This window comes from Heterocephalus glaber, unplaced genomic scaffold (genome assembly GCF_053883595.1).
Source record: "Heterocephalus glaber isolate CG9 unplaced genomic scaffold, H.glaber_assembly_v1.0 deba00001564, whole genome shotgun sequence".
NCBI lineage: Eukaryota > Metazoa > Chordata > Mammalia > Rodentia > Bathyergidae > Heterocephalus > Heterocephalus glaber.
The window spans coordinates 1,397,693-1,414,652 of record NW_028258351.1 but is presented as its reverse complement, the minus strand read 5'-3'; the positions used below and the strand labels follow the sequence as shown (position 1 = coordinate 1,414,652).

General features: G+C 37.9%; 1 protein-coding gene across 1 annotated transcript in view; it reads right to left on the bottom strand.

Annotated features, from left to right (window-relative positions):
* Window positions 1–340: 340 nt before the first annotated feature.
* Dhx40 (DEAH-box helicase 40) overlaps window positions 341–16,960 on the bottom strand; it is a 41,235-nt gene continuing 24,615 nt past the window's right edge. The window contains exons 11-18 of the mRNA XM_004870356.4: window positions 16,760–16,840; window positions 16,018–16,175; window positions 6,631–6,745; window positions 6,052–6,160; window positions 4,273–4,367; window positions 3,453–3,522; window positions 2,998–3,226; window positions 341–1,637 (exon numbers count right to left, since the gene is read on the bottom strand). Coding sequence (XP_004870413.1) covers window positions 1,498–1,637; window positions 2,998–3,226; window positions 3,453–3,522; window positions 4,273–4,367; window positions 6,052–6,160; window positions 6,631–6,745; window positions 16,018–16,175; window positions 16,760–16,840 — 997 coding nt within the window. The 3' untranslated portion in view covers window positions 341–1,497. The remainder of the gene's footprint in view (window positions 1,638–2,997; window positions 3,227–3,452; window positions 3,523–4,272; window positions 4,368–6,051; window positions 6,161–6,630; window positions 6,746–16,017; window positions 16,176–16,759; window positions 16,841–16,960) is intronic.

Genomic DNA, 16,960 nt, shown 5'->3' with positions numbered 1-16,960 from the left:
AACACTTTACAGAATTAAAAACTCCTTCCAAAAATCCACACCTTCCCCCTACATCAAGGGAAATGCACTGCATACACCGGAGAAGAACTGATAGGACTGAATGATTAATGTGCTGAAATCCTGTCTAGAGCACTAACAGTGAAAGTAAACAAATTAACAATTCTAGACATGTTCAGTGAGAAACCATCACCACTCACCTTCAAGGAAAAGTATATGGATTTGGATCCTATGATTTTTCAAGTTTTTAGTACGAAGGATAAAAATGTTTAGATGTCAAAGGAAAAACCTGGAGTTATTTAGGCTTAGTTTTTACACAAAATATCTAAAGCACATTATACTGTCTGTTTTAATGACACTAATAGCTTTATTTAACAAACATTGAGTGACTATTATGTGCAAAGCACTACGCTAGATGCCATGAAAGATACAAAAGTGAAAAAGACAATAGTCCCTGCCCACAAGGAGCGTATAATCTAGTGCGGGAGACAAATACATAAATAACTAGAATACAAGGCAGTAAGAATAGGCAAGTGCTGAGTGTGGCCTGAGTGTAATATTAACTAGCCTCAAGGTTCCAGTCTGAAACACTGGTGAAGTAGTGTCAGCTGCTTTGAAATCGCATCTCAAGACTGGCACTGTCTCAATGGGCCTACCCAACTGGCTGGAAGCAAGAGAATAGGCCAGGTGGAGGGGTTGTTTGAAAGCACTGTCACACCAACATACATGGTGCTGATACAAGTATGTAGGTACAGCTACAAAAGAACTTTTATATATATATACATAAATCTGTGTGTGTGTGTGTATATATATATATACACACATATATCTGTCCTTTGGTTAATGGCTATAGCTACTGTTTAAACAATATATTTTATATAAAAAGGAATTTATATAATCCCAGAAAAATCAATTTAAGGATTAATATTAACTCAAGAAAGAATCCTGCCATAGGCAACTTTATTTACTAATTGATTCTGTTTTCTAAATATCTATAAAGCTCTGTAGCAATTAAACAGACATCTAAGTATTGCTGAGTAAAAACCTCTTATGTCTTAGCTTTCTGAAGGAACTGGTTACATACCTGATATAACACTATTCTAAGAGCAACAAGAAGGCCTTAAAGAGATTTAAGGAAAATAGTTTTTAATGCTTTGATGCAAATGGAACACACGCTGATTAAATACAATTCAATGTTGTTTGAAAATACCTCAATGACAGCGTTTGACACCAGTTCAGGCCAGCACAACGGAAGTGAGGAAAATATTACATGTATTGTCTTTCACTGATTTCAAGTATCATTGCCTATGTCTATGCAACCCAGTCTTTTATTTCAGAATTCCATTTGTTGGTACTGATGAGCTTTGATTTACTTTAAGCTCATAAGCCAGTAACAACTCTTGACCACTTCCTCTTGATAGTGCTGTCTGAAATAACTGGCAAAGTAGAAGCACATTTCCTGGCTGCTTGTCCTACTTCCTGAATTGGACGCTTCACTGCTTAGCCTGTTTCTTTCAGTGTGTCACCGTGGTCCTGGATCCTCTGCTGTTTTCTCTCAAGGAAACGAGCCCGGGCATCTGATATGGATTTGTCATCATTTCTTCTTTGCATTTTCTTTAGGACTTCTTTTGATATCCCATCTGAAAACATTACAAATTAATCCAATGAAACTTTTTTTTTTTTTGGTACCGGGGATCGAACTCGAGACCTTGCGCTTTCAAGGCCGGCGGTGACACCACTGAGCTAAATCCCCAGCCCAATCCAATGAAACTTTGAGATTCAGCACTAGAAGTGTTAAGAGGAAGAGACGTCTTGATATTCAAATGTTAAGAAAAAGAATAAAGAGGAAATTAAATTTTGACCTGTCGAAAGAAGAGTCCATGGTTAAAAGTAAGATCACATGGGTGAGCTACATGGGAATGTAGCTCAGTGTGTGCATAGCATGCACAAGACCATGGAGTTCATCCCTAGCATGCACACATGCACACACACAGTGACAGCACTGAAGCCAAAGAGTCAAAAAAAACTGACCCTAATGCAAGCATGTAGGATGTTATAACTGCAACAAATCTAGTGGTTAACTTTTTTTTTTTGGTACTGGGGATCGAACTCGGGAACTTGTGCTTGTGAGGCAGGCACCAGAACCACTGAGCTAAATTCCCAGCCCAAGTGGTTAACATTTCTAAAGATCTTTCTTTGATTTCTTGGGTAAGCTTTTCACCATTCTATTTCAACAATGATGTTAAATAGGGATTGTTATGTCTTGTATCTAGATGTCCCCCCAAAGCCTCATGGTCTCATAGGTGACTAAAGTGGCTGGATCATGAGTGTGTGATACTGGATTAAAGACATGATAACTGGATTAGTCTACTGATTGGTTTAACATGGTTCTGGGTATGGCTGAATGGGTTTACTGAAGACAAAAGACCTACCCTAGTTGTGGGTAGCAACCAACCAACAGGCTTGTAGCTTGAATGGACTAAAAGGGAAAGGAAGGCTCCCTGCTGCTGCTGCTGCCTCCTGCCTGCCACACCATGAACTGTTTCTCCTCTGCCATGCTGCCCTGCCTTGGAGCCAGGAGACTATGAACTGAAACTTCTACAAAATGAGCTAAAATAAAACTCTGCTCCTTCAACTTGTAGGTGTCAGGTATTTTGTCCTATCAATGAAAAAGTAAGACAGGGATAATACATTCAGTCCCCTAGTATGGAAAAAAGAAAGGAAACAAAAAAATATTCAGTCTATCATTTAACCTCAAGAAGTTTTATTGAAAAGTTTCTTGTTCATATGAACTGATAATTACGCTTGCTGTCCTAGTTCAATACCACGTTATGCCTCTCATCTAGGGACCGAATATTTCAGGAAAAAGTTCCTTGAGAAAAAAAAAGAGGTTTTGGGGTAGTAATTCATAAAGTTTTAGAAAACATAACAAAGATAATAAATTACTGCTAAGAAACAATATGGCATAGTGGTTAGGGGTACAACAAATGATTCACTCACCCTTCAACTGCTTCACATTTTCCTTATTTGTCCATCTCCTCCTTGCATCTTCTCTCACTTCACGTCGGGCCACACTGCTCAAATCATGAGCATTAAATTCATGCAACTTGGGTAACAAGTCTCTCACCCATTCATAACGGATTGGACACACGATTCTTGCATAGACTTTGGTGGTAACTAATACCTCATGAAAAATGATCCATTCAAGTTTGGTTTCCTGTTCATGAAGCTATATAAAAGAAATCACTTAAGGAGGATAACTCAATAATTTGCTCTATTCCACATTAGATTAAGCAATGACGGCCCAGTCCTTCTGAAATCCTATTTTTTTCAATCAATCAGCTCTATGTAATAGAGGTACATGTAAATTTAACCTCAAGATGAAAAGTACAAGACATTTACTTATTCTCCCATCTTTATAAATATTTTCTCTTCATTAAAAATAAAGTACTTACTGCTGAGGAAGGATGAATGTGAACTGGGCTTCCACGTCCATCCATTGTGCAAAACGTCCTCCCAACAGATCTATAAAAAGAAAAACCAAATAAAACAATAAAACAATAAACTGAGTAGAGAATTAAATTTAAAAATGAACAATGACAATATGTTCTGCTACTACAAAGAGTGCAATAAGCAGAGGTTTACATTTTAGTGAGGAAGGGTGGACATCATTTCATTCTAAGTAACTCACAAACAAAATCACAACAGCTGGTTAAAAGAAGGCCATACGTGCTGCCATGCCCAGCCATATGTGCCATAATTTCACAATACCCTGAAATTCTAATCCAACACAGAAATCACTTTCACTTTCTCACTTTCAGTATTTCTCCCTTCCCCATTATACGTATTCATAGTTACAGAATCCCTTCCTCTGTATACAATAAATTTCACATTACCAATGTTACCCCTTTCCTTATGAAGATGCTTTCCTCACTACACTCAGACCCTGACCACCCCTTCCTGTTTGGCTTTCACACTCCACAAAAGGCCACCACTCTACACAAAAAAACCCTTGTCACTTGCCTTAGGTAATGATTACCCATGTCAAACCTGCCCTAAATCTGCTTTCTTCCTACCTTGTTTGACTCCAATACCCACTGTGGGTCACCATAGCTTCCCTGTACAGGTGATAATTATGAAAAGGTTCATCACAATTGAAATCATCGTAATGTTAGAGCTTAAATCAAACCTTCAATCTTTAATATTAAATAGTTTAGTATTGTGGTCAAATACAGTAATATTACTTAATCTATCCCTCAAGCTCATTTTGCTTACCTTCGAGCTACATTTTTGAAATAGCCTGCACAAAGACATCTTCGTAGTACTTCATGTTTAGGGCCTTCAAAGGTCTCTCGTGGGAAATCACTTTGCTGTAGAAAGAATATGTATTCAGTGGTAAATCTCACAGAACAATCTGAAATAATCTCTTCTTTAAAATTCACATTCCTGGGGCCAGGGATTTAGTTCAGTGGTTCCACTGCCTGCCTTCCAAGCACAAGGTCCCAAGTTCAATCCCCGATACCAAAAAAAAAACCCAAAAAACCTCACATTCCTAAAGACTTCTCCTTCAGGGCAATATGGAATAAAAAAGTATTATGGAGAGATCTGACAATTTTTGTTGTTGGTTTAAGAGACTCAAATTTAACATCTAGAGGTGAAAAATATAGTAGGTGGGATTACCATCAGGTTAAACATTGTAGACTAATGAATGTAAAGATAAAGAACACAGGCTTGTGTTCACAGCACTACACATACACACAAAAGATAAATTTTAGGGCCGGGGATTTAGCTCAGTGGTTTTGCCGCCTGCTGCCCAAGCGCAAGGACCCGAGTTTGATCCTCAGTACCAAAAAAAAAAAAGATAAATTTTATATGTATTTTACCATAATAAAAATATAAATTTGAAAAAAAGGATATACTAAATTAAAAATCCATACCCATACCAAATAGTTTCTCTAGTGTGAGAAACTGAAAGTGTAAATAAGGATTAAAATGATTAAAATGAATAACTGATAATTTGAAATAGGAAAAGGTCCAAAGGTGTTGGGGTGGTGGGAGGGGAAGGGGAAAGGAAAAATTATGAGCAAAGAAAAAAAATGGAAATGAAATCTATGTAAATAGGGAAGAGTGGAGGGGTGAAGGGCACACAGGTAATGGGGAAAAAAATAAGAACCAAGATACATCATGTACAGGTACAAGCACCCAATGATAAATGTAAATCTACTGTATACCTAAAATGTACCAATAGAAGAATTTTTTAAAAAATAAATAAAAATCCCTACCCCCCCCCAAAAAAACAAGTACATATTACATGAGTCCACATACATAAAATACTAGGAAATGCAAACTCATCTGTGGTGACAAAAGGCAGAAGAGCAGCTGCTGGGTAAAGAAAGAAGGGGGAGCCTCTGAAATGAGATGGATGGATTACAAAAGAACGTGATATAGTGATGGTTGCATAGGTTTATACAGATGTCAAAACTCATGAAATTTTACACTTCAAATGTGTAATCTGTTTCATGTCAATTTACCTCAGTAAAGTGTTTTTTCTTTTTTTGTACTGGGGATCAAACTCAGGACCTTGTGCTTGTGAGGCAGGTATGGTGCCACTGAGCTAAACCCCTGGCCCAAGGCTATTTTTTAAATATCCTCATTTCTGCCAGTAAATTTCTTTATTATTAGTAGGAATCACTCATGGGGTCAAGGAAATGGCTATTTGTAGAAGTAAGCAGAAAAGAGAAGGCAGTAGACTAGAAAGAGTGGTAAGAGGTTACTATATGTTAGAGAAAATTCAATATAAAATATCTAGGCCCAAATTGCTACTCAAGAATAAAGAAAGGGGGCCAGGGATTTAGCTCAGTGGTTCTGCTGCCTCCTTTGCAAGCACAAGGTCCCGAGTTCAACCCCTGGTACCAAAAAATAAAAAAGGATAAAGAAAGGGCCAGGGATTTAGCTCAGTGGTTCCGCTGCCTGCCTCAAAAGTGCAAGGTCCCAAGTTCGATCTCCGTGCCAAAAAAAAAAATTAAAGTTAAAAAATAACATCAGAGCAATCACCTGTTTCAGTTTCCTGATTAGTTCTCGAAGCTGAGCTTCCACACGAAATGCAGAAAATAAGCATCTCCAATGAATCCAATGTTTTTGACACCATGAAGCTGGAGCTCCACTACAAACCAAAAATACTGGTGTCTGGAAAATATCTTCTACAAGTAAAAGACATTCTAACAGTCTCATTTTTACTGTAAAAGTGGAAATCCATAAGTAACTGTCAGCTCTTTAATGAATCCTGTCCAAGTACTAATAAAGCACTTTAGGATATTTGAAAAAACAATTGTCAATTAAATTAAAAATAATTTTATAATAGTTTTCTTTTTACATATATGCATTAACAAGTATTGAGTCATTTTCTCATCTAAATGATCAATACAGAAAGCAAATTCTCTAAGATTGCTTTCAGAAAAGGTTTGAGAAGAGGACTAATATTATCCAGTAAATGCCTACCAAGTTAGAAGTTACTTGACATATGGCAAAAAAAAAAAAGAAGTTACCTGACATAACCTCACTGATGTCCAACATCATTCCCACTAACTATAGATCAAACTGGCATTTTCTTGTACAAACAACTACCTCACATACCTCGATTTGCACTGTTCGAAGATGACAGCTAAAGTTGCAAAGTCATTAAATCCTCCAGCTTTAGCTGCCAATTCGCGATGTCTCTGTTCTGCTTCCTTCTGGTACTCTGGATCAACTAAGGAGAATTGGAGAGGCAATTTAGTTCTACTTTATATTAAGTGCTCACACTCACTTTGTTTTCTTCACATTCATCAATATCTGCCTCACTTTCTGGGTGTAATATAGTAGAACCATGTTAGTGCTTCTTGGGGGCTCTAATTTCTTCCACAACTCTTTTTCTTCTACTTCTTTGTGTGCATGTATAGGGTTAGAAATTGAACCCAGGCCTTTCACAGTGAGCTACATCCCCATCCCTTTTTTAGTTTTTTATTTTGAGACAGGGTATCACTAAGTTGTTCAGATTGGGCTTAAACTCACAATCCTCTGGTCTCAGCCTCTCAGTGTGCTAGGATTTTAGGCATGTACCACCATGCCTGGCTTGTTTTCAACCTTTATATAAATGTAATCATACACTCAATGCATCTAGTTTCTTTTGCTCAACATTATGTTTTGAGATTTATCTGTTACTGTCTTTGATACCACTTCTCCAGATCCCATTCAGGACTGACATGCTCTCTGACCGACCAAGTCCTCCATACAGCACTTTACCCAGGCTAATCTTTCAAGAGTCTCATTTTTTAAAAAACTACCTAGGGATTTTTCTTTTTGGTACCGGGGATCGAATTCAGATCCTTCTGCTTGCAAGGCAGGCGGCAGAACCACTGAGCTAAATCCCCGGCCCCTAGGGATTTTTATTTTATAGCAACACATTATACCAAATTCCTGTTCCTCTGGTAGACTCACCACAGCTGGATTTAACAAAGGCATAATGTTGCCTGATTCCCGGAAACAGCATTTAAATAGACTACAACGTAAATATGCAAAGTAGCAGTTTCTGATATTATAAAGATAACTGATTGAAAAAAAACTTTCATGGGCCAGGGATTTAGCTCGGTAGTTCTGCCGCCTACCTCGCAAGCATAAGGCCCCAAGTTTGATCCCCAGTACCAAAAAAAAAAACTTTCATGAAAGTATAAATTCTTCTACCTCAGGCTCTAAGTAGTTCCCAACTGTTATCTAATTAACCTTAGAAGGAAGCAGCTAGAGACAAAAGAATAGATCTCAGACCATTTAAAATGGTCTTGCTAAGGTAAAGATATAATTATTAATACCCATTTCTTACCAAAATTCCAATTGCACTAGATCCACCACTGGCCCTACTCTGGGTCTCAACCCTAGGAGACTAGCCTAGGCATAAAGCCACGGGCTCCTGAAATCCCTACACTGAAGAGTTTTCTCATGCAGAATTGTGGAGCTGCTGCAATTTCTGAATTGTAGTGGTTTTTCCTACAGAAATGTAGAAGCCCTGGGTTCAATCACCAGCATCACAAAATGAATGAATGAATGAATGAATGAGAAATAGAGAAAGGAAAAAGAAAAAGGAAAGAAAACAGCAATGAAAAAGAAAAGGGAAGCGAAGGGAGCCTTAACTGTCTGGGTCTTCAAGGTTATGAAGCCTCAGAGAAAGCTTCCAACTATGGCCCAGTTCTTCCCTTCCTTGCCTCTAAGCTGACTCTCTGGCTGTAATAACGACAACACTAATTTACACACATGGTTCAACATCCCTTATGAAGATGTAGCATAACTTTGCAATAAATTTTAGTGGATTAAAATTTAAATCTCAGCTCCTGTTTTTTGGGTTTTTTTGGTACCAGGAATTGAACTTGAGACCTTGCGCTTGCAAGGCAGCGGCTAGAACCACTGAGCTAAATCCCCGGCCCTCAGCTCCTGTTTTGTGAAGATAACCTGAGACGAAAAGTGTAGGTCTTTGTTGTTTAAAGTGACTACCTGCTCAGACTTTTAAAAAAGTAGAGAACAGAGTGCTTCTCTGGATCTCCTTTTCAACTGCTACATTCTCTCTTTCTGTCTCATTATGTACTTCTACCTCCCACCATTATTCTCAAAGGGAAAACAGAACATAATCTTGTTCCTTTTCCCAACCTCTTTCCTTAAAAATAACCTAATTCATTAATTAAAATTAAAACTGGCAATAGTCCTGGAGTAAATTCAGGGTAGGTATAGGAAAGTCTAAACCCAGATTACACATGGTTTCTATAATCTTAGCAAGTTTATCCCCTAACTAAACAATAGTTTGATTATCCATTTCATTTTTTTTTTAGTAGACTTGTCATTCAGTTTATTAGCTTTCTCCAGATGAGATTCCATGATCAGCTTTACTTTGTGCACATAGATATATGCCACTGGGCAAAAAATACAAGTAAGGTGAAGCTGCAAACAAGGCTATGTCAGGTGAACCTTTCCTTTGGGCAGATAATCCAATACTTTTCTGTACAGCAATCAATCAGAAAACAAAACTTTTTTTTGCCCATGCAGTGCTGGGGTTTGATCTCAGGGCTGTGCACACACAAGGCAAGTACTCTATCACTGAGCAACATTCCAGCCTAAGAAAACAAAACTCTTACATAGAAAGGGTTTCAATAACAGTCTTCATATTGTGATCAGGGGAATAAGGCTATTAAGTGCCATACACATGATATGTCCTTTGTTTCTAAACATCACAGTTAAAACATTTAAAATAAAATATTTAGAACCAACAAAAAGCTATTATTTTAAATTTACTATTAAATTTAAACTATTATTTAAAATTTGAAATTTACTCTATTTTAAGGCAATGCTATTTACCACCTAAAAAATATTTAACATCTCTCACTCCAGTGCCTGGTATGTAAAGCAATAGCTACATTAGCCAATACTACATACATACTTTACCATAGCAAATGAGCAAGATGCTGGTATATACTGAAACAATCATATTCATGTTTAAAGCCTTAATTCAATATTCAGGACTGAGACTACTAGACAACTGACCAATAAGAAATACACAGTAAACTAAATTAGGTGGTTTACAATGATTAGCCCCAAGCCAGAAAGGTCTGCTTAACAAATAAAAACTTTAATGGCAGGCAGAAAGCCAGTGTACATTCTAGGTGTAACAAGATCTCATGCTTAAAACCTGAGGTTGCATGTACAGTAGCTGAAGTTCTTGTTGACCCAGGTTTTAAAACCTAGGTCATTTAGGTAGGTAGCAAAAGTATCTTTTTTTTTTAAGTACTGCTAGTAGTTGATGCTCTCAGAAATCAGACCTTAGGATGTGTTTAGGAGACAGACTTACTCCTTTTGTAGTATTTGAATTTTTAATTACACACCTATTTGGGGAGGAGTGGTGTGTTATGGTTTAGATCTAAACTGCCCCACTGAAGGACTAAGATGTGACATGTGTATGTACCAACTCCCACAATGAATGTATTCATTACGGACTGCAAACATGTACTAATAAGAGAGAGAAAGAAAGAGAGAGAGAGAGAGAGGGAGAAAGAAAGGCAGAAAGACAGACAGAAAGGCGGAAAGGCAGAAAGAAAGACGCCAATCACAACAACAGAGGCTATCAGACAAAAATTTAACAGAGAGACCAGTAAGAGAGATAGAAAAACCCGCTAAAACCTGGTGCCCTGGCAGACTGTGCACCTGCCCATGCTCTGTCTTCCAAGGCACAAAGGCAGAGGGACGCAGGAGCATCTGGGCCTGAGCTAAACGTGGACAAACTCAAAAACTCCCTCAACCATGAAAACAGTCTCCAAATCACATGACACAGTCTACTGTAAAAGGCAAAAATATCATTGATCTACGAGGTGTAGTAGGTACAACCTCTGACCAATGATCAAATCAACCAGCAGAGGTGACAAGCATAATTAGCAAAATGAAAACTTCATGAGAGGGGCTCTGAGAGGCTGAGGCACAAGGAACACAAATTCAAACTCAGCCTAGGCAAGTTAGTGATTTACTGAGACTAAATAAATAATAATAATAAATGGATTGCATATGTAGCTCATCCAAAGTTCCTGGGTTTAACCCCCAGGACACACACACACACACACACACACACACACACACACACACACACACGAATGTATATAATGAAAATTACTGGCAATACCAAATGTTGAAGAAGACATGTAGTACAAGCTGTACTCTCAAACACTTGGCAGGATGTTTAAAATGGTACAACTACTTTGGGAAAAGGTTTAGCAGCTTCTTAAACATATACTTACTCAACTGCATAATTTCTTTCCTAGGTATTTGCTTTACCTAAGAGAAGTAAAAAGAGACATCTATACAAAACTCAAGAATGTTCAAAATAGCTTACTCATAAATAACACTAAGGAAGAAACAATTCAAATGTCCATCAACAGGACATTGAAGAAATCATCCAATGGAATACTATTCAACAATAAAAGAGGGCCGGGGATTTAGCTCGGTGGTTCCGCCGCCTGCCTCACTAGCGCAAGGTCCCGAGTTTGATCCCCAGTACCAAAAAAAAATAAAAATAAAAGAGCAAAAGACTGATACATACAACAATATGAACCTCACATATATTAAAGGAAAAGAAAACACAAAGTATAAGGGCCAGGGATTTAGCTCAGTGGTTCTGCTGCCTGCCTCACAAGCACAAAGTCCCCAGTTTGATTCCTGGTACCAAAAAACAAAGAAAAAGAAAACAAAAAGTATACACTATATAAATTCTATTTATATGAAATTTCAGGCGTGGCAAAAAAAAGAGCTGACTGGGGGAACATGGGATGACACCACTGGAGAACAACACCAAAGCAACTTTCTGGGATGATAAAAATATTCTACATCTTGACGGGGAGCTGGCTTATATGGGTGTATCCATTTCACAAAATTAATTGAATTATATATTTAAGACTTACGCATTTCACTTCGCAAATTCTACCTTAAAAATATGAACAAATAGTGAACCTAGTTATACAGGGCTGCCTTTCACAGTAGTACAGCTAAGCAACTCTGAAAATACTTCCTATATATTCTAGGGAAATGGACAATTTCAACACAGTCTCTATATTAGATTATAGTATCAATGCTGTTTCCAAATTCCGACAAAAATACTATGCTTAAATAAGAGACTGTCCCCTTGTTCTTAGTAAATATACATTTAAATATTTTATGGTAAGGAAGCACAATTTTTCCACTTTATTCTTACTTGATTCAGGAAAAAAAAGATGCATGCAAGTTACTCAATGCGGTGGTGCACACCTGCAATCCCAGCTACTTGGAAGGCTGAGGCTGGAGGATCACAAGTTTGAGCCCAGCCTAGGCAATTTAGGGAGACCCTGTTTTTTTGTTGTTGTTTTTTTTTTTTTAGTACCAGGGATCGAACTCAGGTCCTTGTGCTTGCGCAGCAGGCAGTGAAAACACTGAGCTAAATCCCCGGCCCCAGGGAGACCCTGTTATAAAAATAAAATAAAAAGGGCTAGAGTTTTAGTATATGTGCTGCTGAAGCGAGCACAAAAAGGGCTAGAGTTATAGCTCAGTGGCAGAGCACAAGGTCCTAGGTTGAATCCACAGTAACACACACACACACACACACACACACACACACGAGACAGAATAATAATAAAGCTAAAGGAGAAAAATATAAAAACTAAAACTAGATAGAAGATATAAAAGAGTTCCTTTACTATTCTTATAATATTTCTGCTCAAGTTGAAAACTGTACTGTAATAAAATGTTACCTGAAAAAGAGAAACTGGGGCTGTAGATGTGGCTCTGTGGTAGACTATTTCTGTACCATGTGAAAAGTCCTGAGTTCAATTCCCACCAGAGGGAGAGAGGGGAGAACGAACTATCTCCACTACTTCGCAGGCTGAGGTTGGAGGAATGCTTAAGCCCAGGGGTTGAAAGTCAGCATGGGTAACATGAGACACACACACACAAAAAACCAAAAAAACCCACAGAGAAAGATACTAACACCACACTGGCTTTATCTATTTATATTTCTAACAGAAAAAAAAAATTTCTTTTGCTGTCCTTAATTATTAGAGTTAGATCACTGTAATCCAATTCCCTGGTTTTACAAATGAAAAAATGATCTCCAGAAAAGCTAGGACCACAGTCTCAAGACACAGAAGTAGAGCTGGATAAAACCCTACACTCCTGGCTCCTGCTTCAATACTCTATAATAGTTTCTGGAGTATGTTTGGCTTTGAAACTACTTAATGAAAACCAGTCAACTTTATGTATTATTTTACTAAAAAAAATTGCAATTGGGTGTTATTAGAATAAAAATTCTGACACTTAAGACTGTGATCTATTTGGTGCAAGAAGCACAGATTAGGGCCGGGGATTTAGCTCAGTGGTTTTGCTGCCTGCTGCGCAGCCCAAGGACCCAAGTTCGATGCCCAGTACCAAAAAAGAAAAAAGAGGCCTGAGATTATTTAGCTCAGTGGTTTCGCCGCCTGGTGCACAAACACAAGGACCCGAATTCAATCCCCGGTACCAAAACAAAACAAAACAAAAAGCACAGATAAAATGATAGAGTATTTTTATAGAACAATATATTCTCCATTATGATCATGGCAATGATAAAGCAGTCTGGACCAGTCATTAGAACCTACAACTGATAAAGCCAGTAAGATGGCATACTCTATTAGTCTTCGCTGTAGGCAAAGTATAGTTTCTACTCAGACAATCTTTGGGGGAGAAATAAATTACTCCACAAGATGAAAGCAAAGCCAATATGTGGCAAATTAATTTGTGTCCCACACTGCTATACCAAGACAGGAAAAAAGCAAAAATTTAAAAACACAGAAACTTCAAAAGACTCTAAGGACATAAAACCTGAACTACTTTCTTTTTTTCTAGAGGGAAAAGGTTAATATTTTACTAACGTACCACAGAAGGACAAGGTTCACCTTATTCTCTTCCTTTACCAGTCAAAGGAAATTCTAACACTTAAGACTGCAATCTATTTGGTGTAGGCAGCACAGGAACATTATATACTCCCCATCCCAAACAACTAAGTTAAAGGGTAACAAAATATAAAAATTATTTATCCTTCCTTTCCTGTCCCAGGGCTAGGCATATAGTAAACGCTGAACAAACGCTCAGTCAACTATTGGAGACCTAAAAAAAAGGGAGAGATAGTCCATGTATGTAGACAGAAAGCCTCAATGCTGTCATAATGTCTGTTTGTCACAACTTGATCTACTGGACTCAACATAAGCTGAGGGAATTATCTGTGGATTTCAACTAACTGGTTCTAACATAGGTATGGAAAGAGAAAAGACCCACAATAGCCAAAACAACACTGAAGAGGAAGCACAAAGTTGAAGAATTGATCCTACTTACAGTCAAGAATTACTATAAAACTCCAATAATTAAGAAAGCGTGGTAGGCCGGGGATTTAGCTCAGTGGTTCTGCCACCTGCCTTGCAAGCACAAGGACCCGAGTTCAATCCCCAGTACAAGAAAAAGAAAGTGTGACTGTGGACAAATGAATTAATGGAACAGACTACAGAGGCCCGAAAAAGAACCATACAAATATAGTCATCTTAACTTTGAGAAAGGAACAAAGGCATTTCAATTAAAAAAGAAAATGACAGTGTTTTAAACAAAGGGTGCTGAAACAACTGGACATCCAACTCTTATAAGGCAACACAAGAGAAAATCCAGAAGCTGGGTATGGGAATGTTTTAGATACAACACCAAAGGCAAGATTCATGAAAAATAATTGATGAGCTGGATTTCATTAAATTCAGAACTTCTCTCTGCAAAAGGCATATTTGATAAAGGACTGTTGTCCAAAATACACAGAGAACTTTTTAAACTCAACAATACAAAAACAACAAAATTAAAAAGACCTAGGGCCAGGGATTTAGCTGAGTGGTGCCGCACCTGCTTTGCAAGCACAAGGTCCTGAGTTTGATCCCTGGCACTGCAAAAATAAAATAAAATAAAATAAAGAGCTAAACATGCTGGGGATGCAGCTCAGTGGTGCAGCGCCTGCCTGGAAAGCGCAAAGTCCTGAGTTTGATTCCTAGTACCAGAAAAAAAAAAAAGACCTGAACAGATATCTCAGCAAAGATTATTTACAGATAGCAAATAAATACAAAAAGGTAACATCTGATGTTACAGAGAACAAGTTGAAACTCATCAACTGTTAACAAAAGTACTCCACAAATAAAAGATACTGGTACTAGGAATCAAACTCAGGACTTCGTGCTTTTCACAAAAAGATAAAGAGGATTTTTTTTTTGGTACTGGGGATTGAACTCAGGACCTTGAGCTTGCGAGGCAGGCACAGTGCCACTGAGCTAAATCCCCGGCCCTAAAGAGGAATCTTAAATGCATGTTCCTAAGTGAAATAAAATAACCTGAAAACGTTACATATTATATGATTCCAAATATATGGCATTCTGGAAAAGGTTAGACTATAAAGACAATAAAAAAATTAGCAGTTGCCAAGGTTTTGTTGGAAGGGATATAGGGACGAACTAAGTGGTGCATACAGGATGTTTAAGGGAGTAAAATTATTCTTTTGTTTTGTTTTGTTTTTCAAGACAGGGTCTCGCTATGTAGTTCAGGCTGGCCTTGAAGTCACTATGTAGCCCAGGCTGGCCTCAAAGTTACAGCGATCCTCCCGCCTCAGCCTCCTGAGTGCTGGGACTACAGGTGTGTGCACCACCAAGCCTGGTGGGAGTAAAATTATTCTGTAGGATACTATTAATTACAGATACATGTCATCACACATTTTTCAAAGCCTATAACACATACAACACAATGAATAATCCTGTTAATGTTATTAATATTGGCTCATCAATTGTAATAAAAGTACTCCATAAATAAAAAATGTTAGGGGAAACTGCCTATGAAGACTAGAAAGGATAAATGTGAAGCTCTGTACTCTCTACTCAATTTTTTTTCTTTTTTTTTCTGGTACAGGGGATTGAACTCAGGACCTTGTGCTTACAAGGCAGGCGTGGTGCCACTGAGCTAAATCCCCAGCCCTCTACTCAATTTTTTTGTGAACCTTAAAGTACTCTAAAGAAGTCTGTAAATTAATGCTAGGTATGGTGAGGTACACCTGTAAACCCAGCATTCTGGGAAGTTGAGGCAGGAGGATCACAAGTTCAAGCCCAGCTTGTGCAACTTAGTGACTTAGGGAAACCCTGTCTCAAAATAAAAAATAAAAAGCCAGGTGTGGTACATATGCCTGTAATCCCAGTACTTGGGAGGCTGAAGCAGGAAGATCACCCCAAGTTTGAGGCCAGTCTGGGCTCCACAGTGAGTTCAAGGCCAGCCTGAACTACACGGTACATAGTGAGACCCTGCCTCAAAAAACAAAACAAAATTAAATTAAGGGCTGGAGGTGTATCTCAGTACGAAGGCCCTGGGTTGAATCCACAGTGTTAACCCCGACAAAAGACTCTATAAATTAAATTTTTATATACTTATCAATAAACTTCTTACCAGGTCTAATGAAGACATTTTCCACAGACAACATTGCCGCTATTGGAAGCAGTAGGTCTTCACAATCTAAAGAAGCAGCCTTGATTACTGCACACGTCAGGTGTGGAGGGAGGGGAAACTCCACCATTGACAAACCCAATCTGGTTACATGGCCACTCCTAATAGAAAGAAAAACTTCTTAGCTTTTTCCACTTTGGGAGAAATAAATGTCACGTTCATCATTCAGAACAAATCACATATTTAGATGATCTTAAATCACCTCCAGAAATACAATTAAAGGAAATAAAACAATTAAGGTCACTGACAAGAGAAACATAAAGATGCACAACTTCTACTGTCAAAAGCCTTAGTATATCCAAAACAATAAGTGACAAAGCAGAAGACAGTAGTGTAATAGATACAAACATGCTGCAGAAGTGTAGAGGATATCTCGGAAGAAATCAGGAAATGAAATGAGCAACTCTTCCCCCATCACAGGCATAAGAACAAAGACTCGGGCTCTGTTGTTATTTTTATGTACCCAGCATAGTGCTCGGCACTGAAATGGTACTCAGAAATTACTGGTTAAATTACAACAATATTAAACAAAAATGGTTTTATAGTTTGTAGTTAAATCAGAATTATGAAGACTGAGGATAAATTCTGATGTCAAGTAAACAATCCATCAAATCAAATCAAATTATTTTCTACTGATAAAGAAAGGTAGTTAAACATGTTTAAAGAGAAATCAACCTGTTTTTACCTGTCAATAGCATCACACTGGTAAAGTTGTTTAAGAGCTTCTAAAATAAGTCTCTCATTAGGTGGATCCAAATAGGGAAACCTGTGTGTTTAAATGAGATATGAGAGACCACTCTCTGAGCATGCCAGGACTTTATACAGACTGGATTAAAATTTTTGTAAAAGGTTTAACTTTTTCTGTTTTTTTAGCACCCTCTCCCTT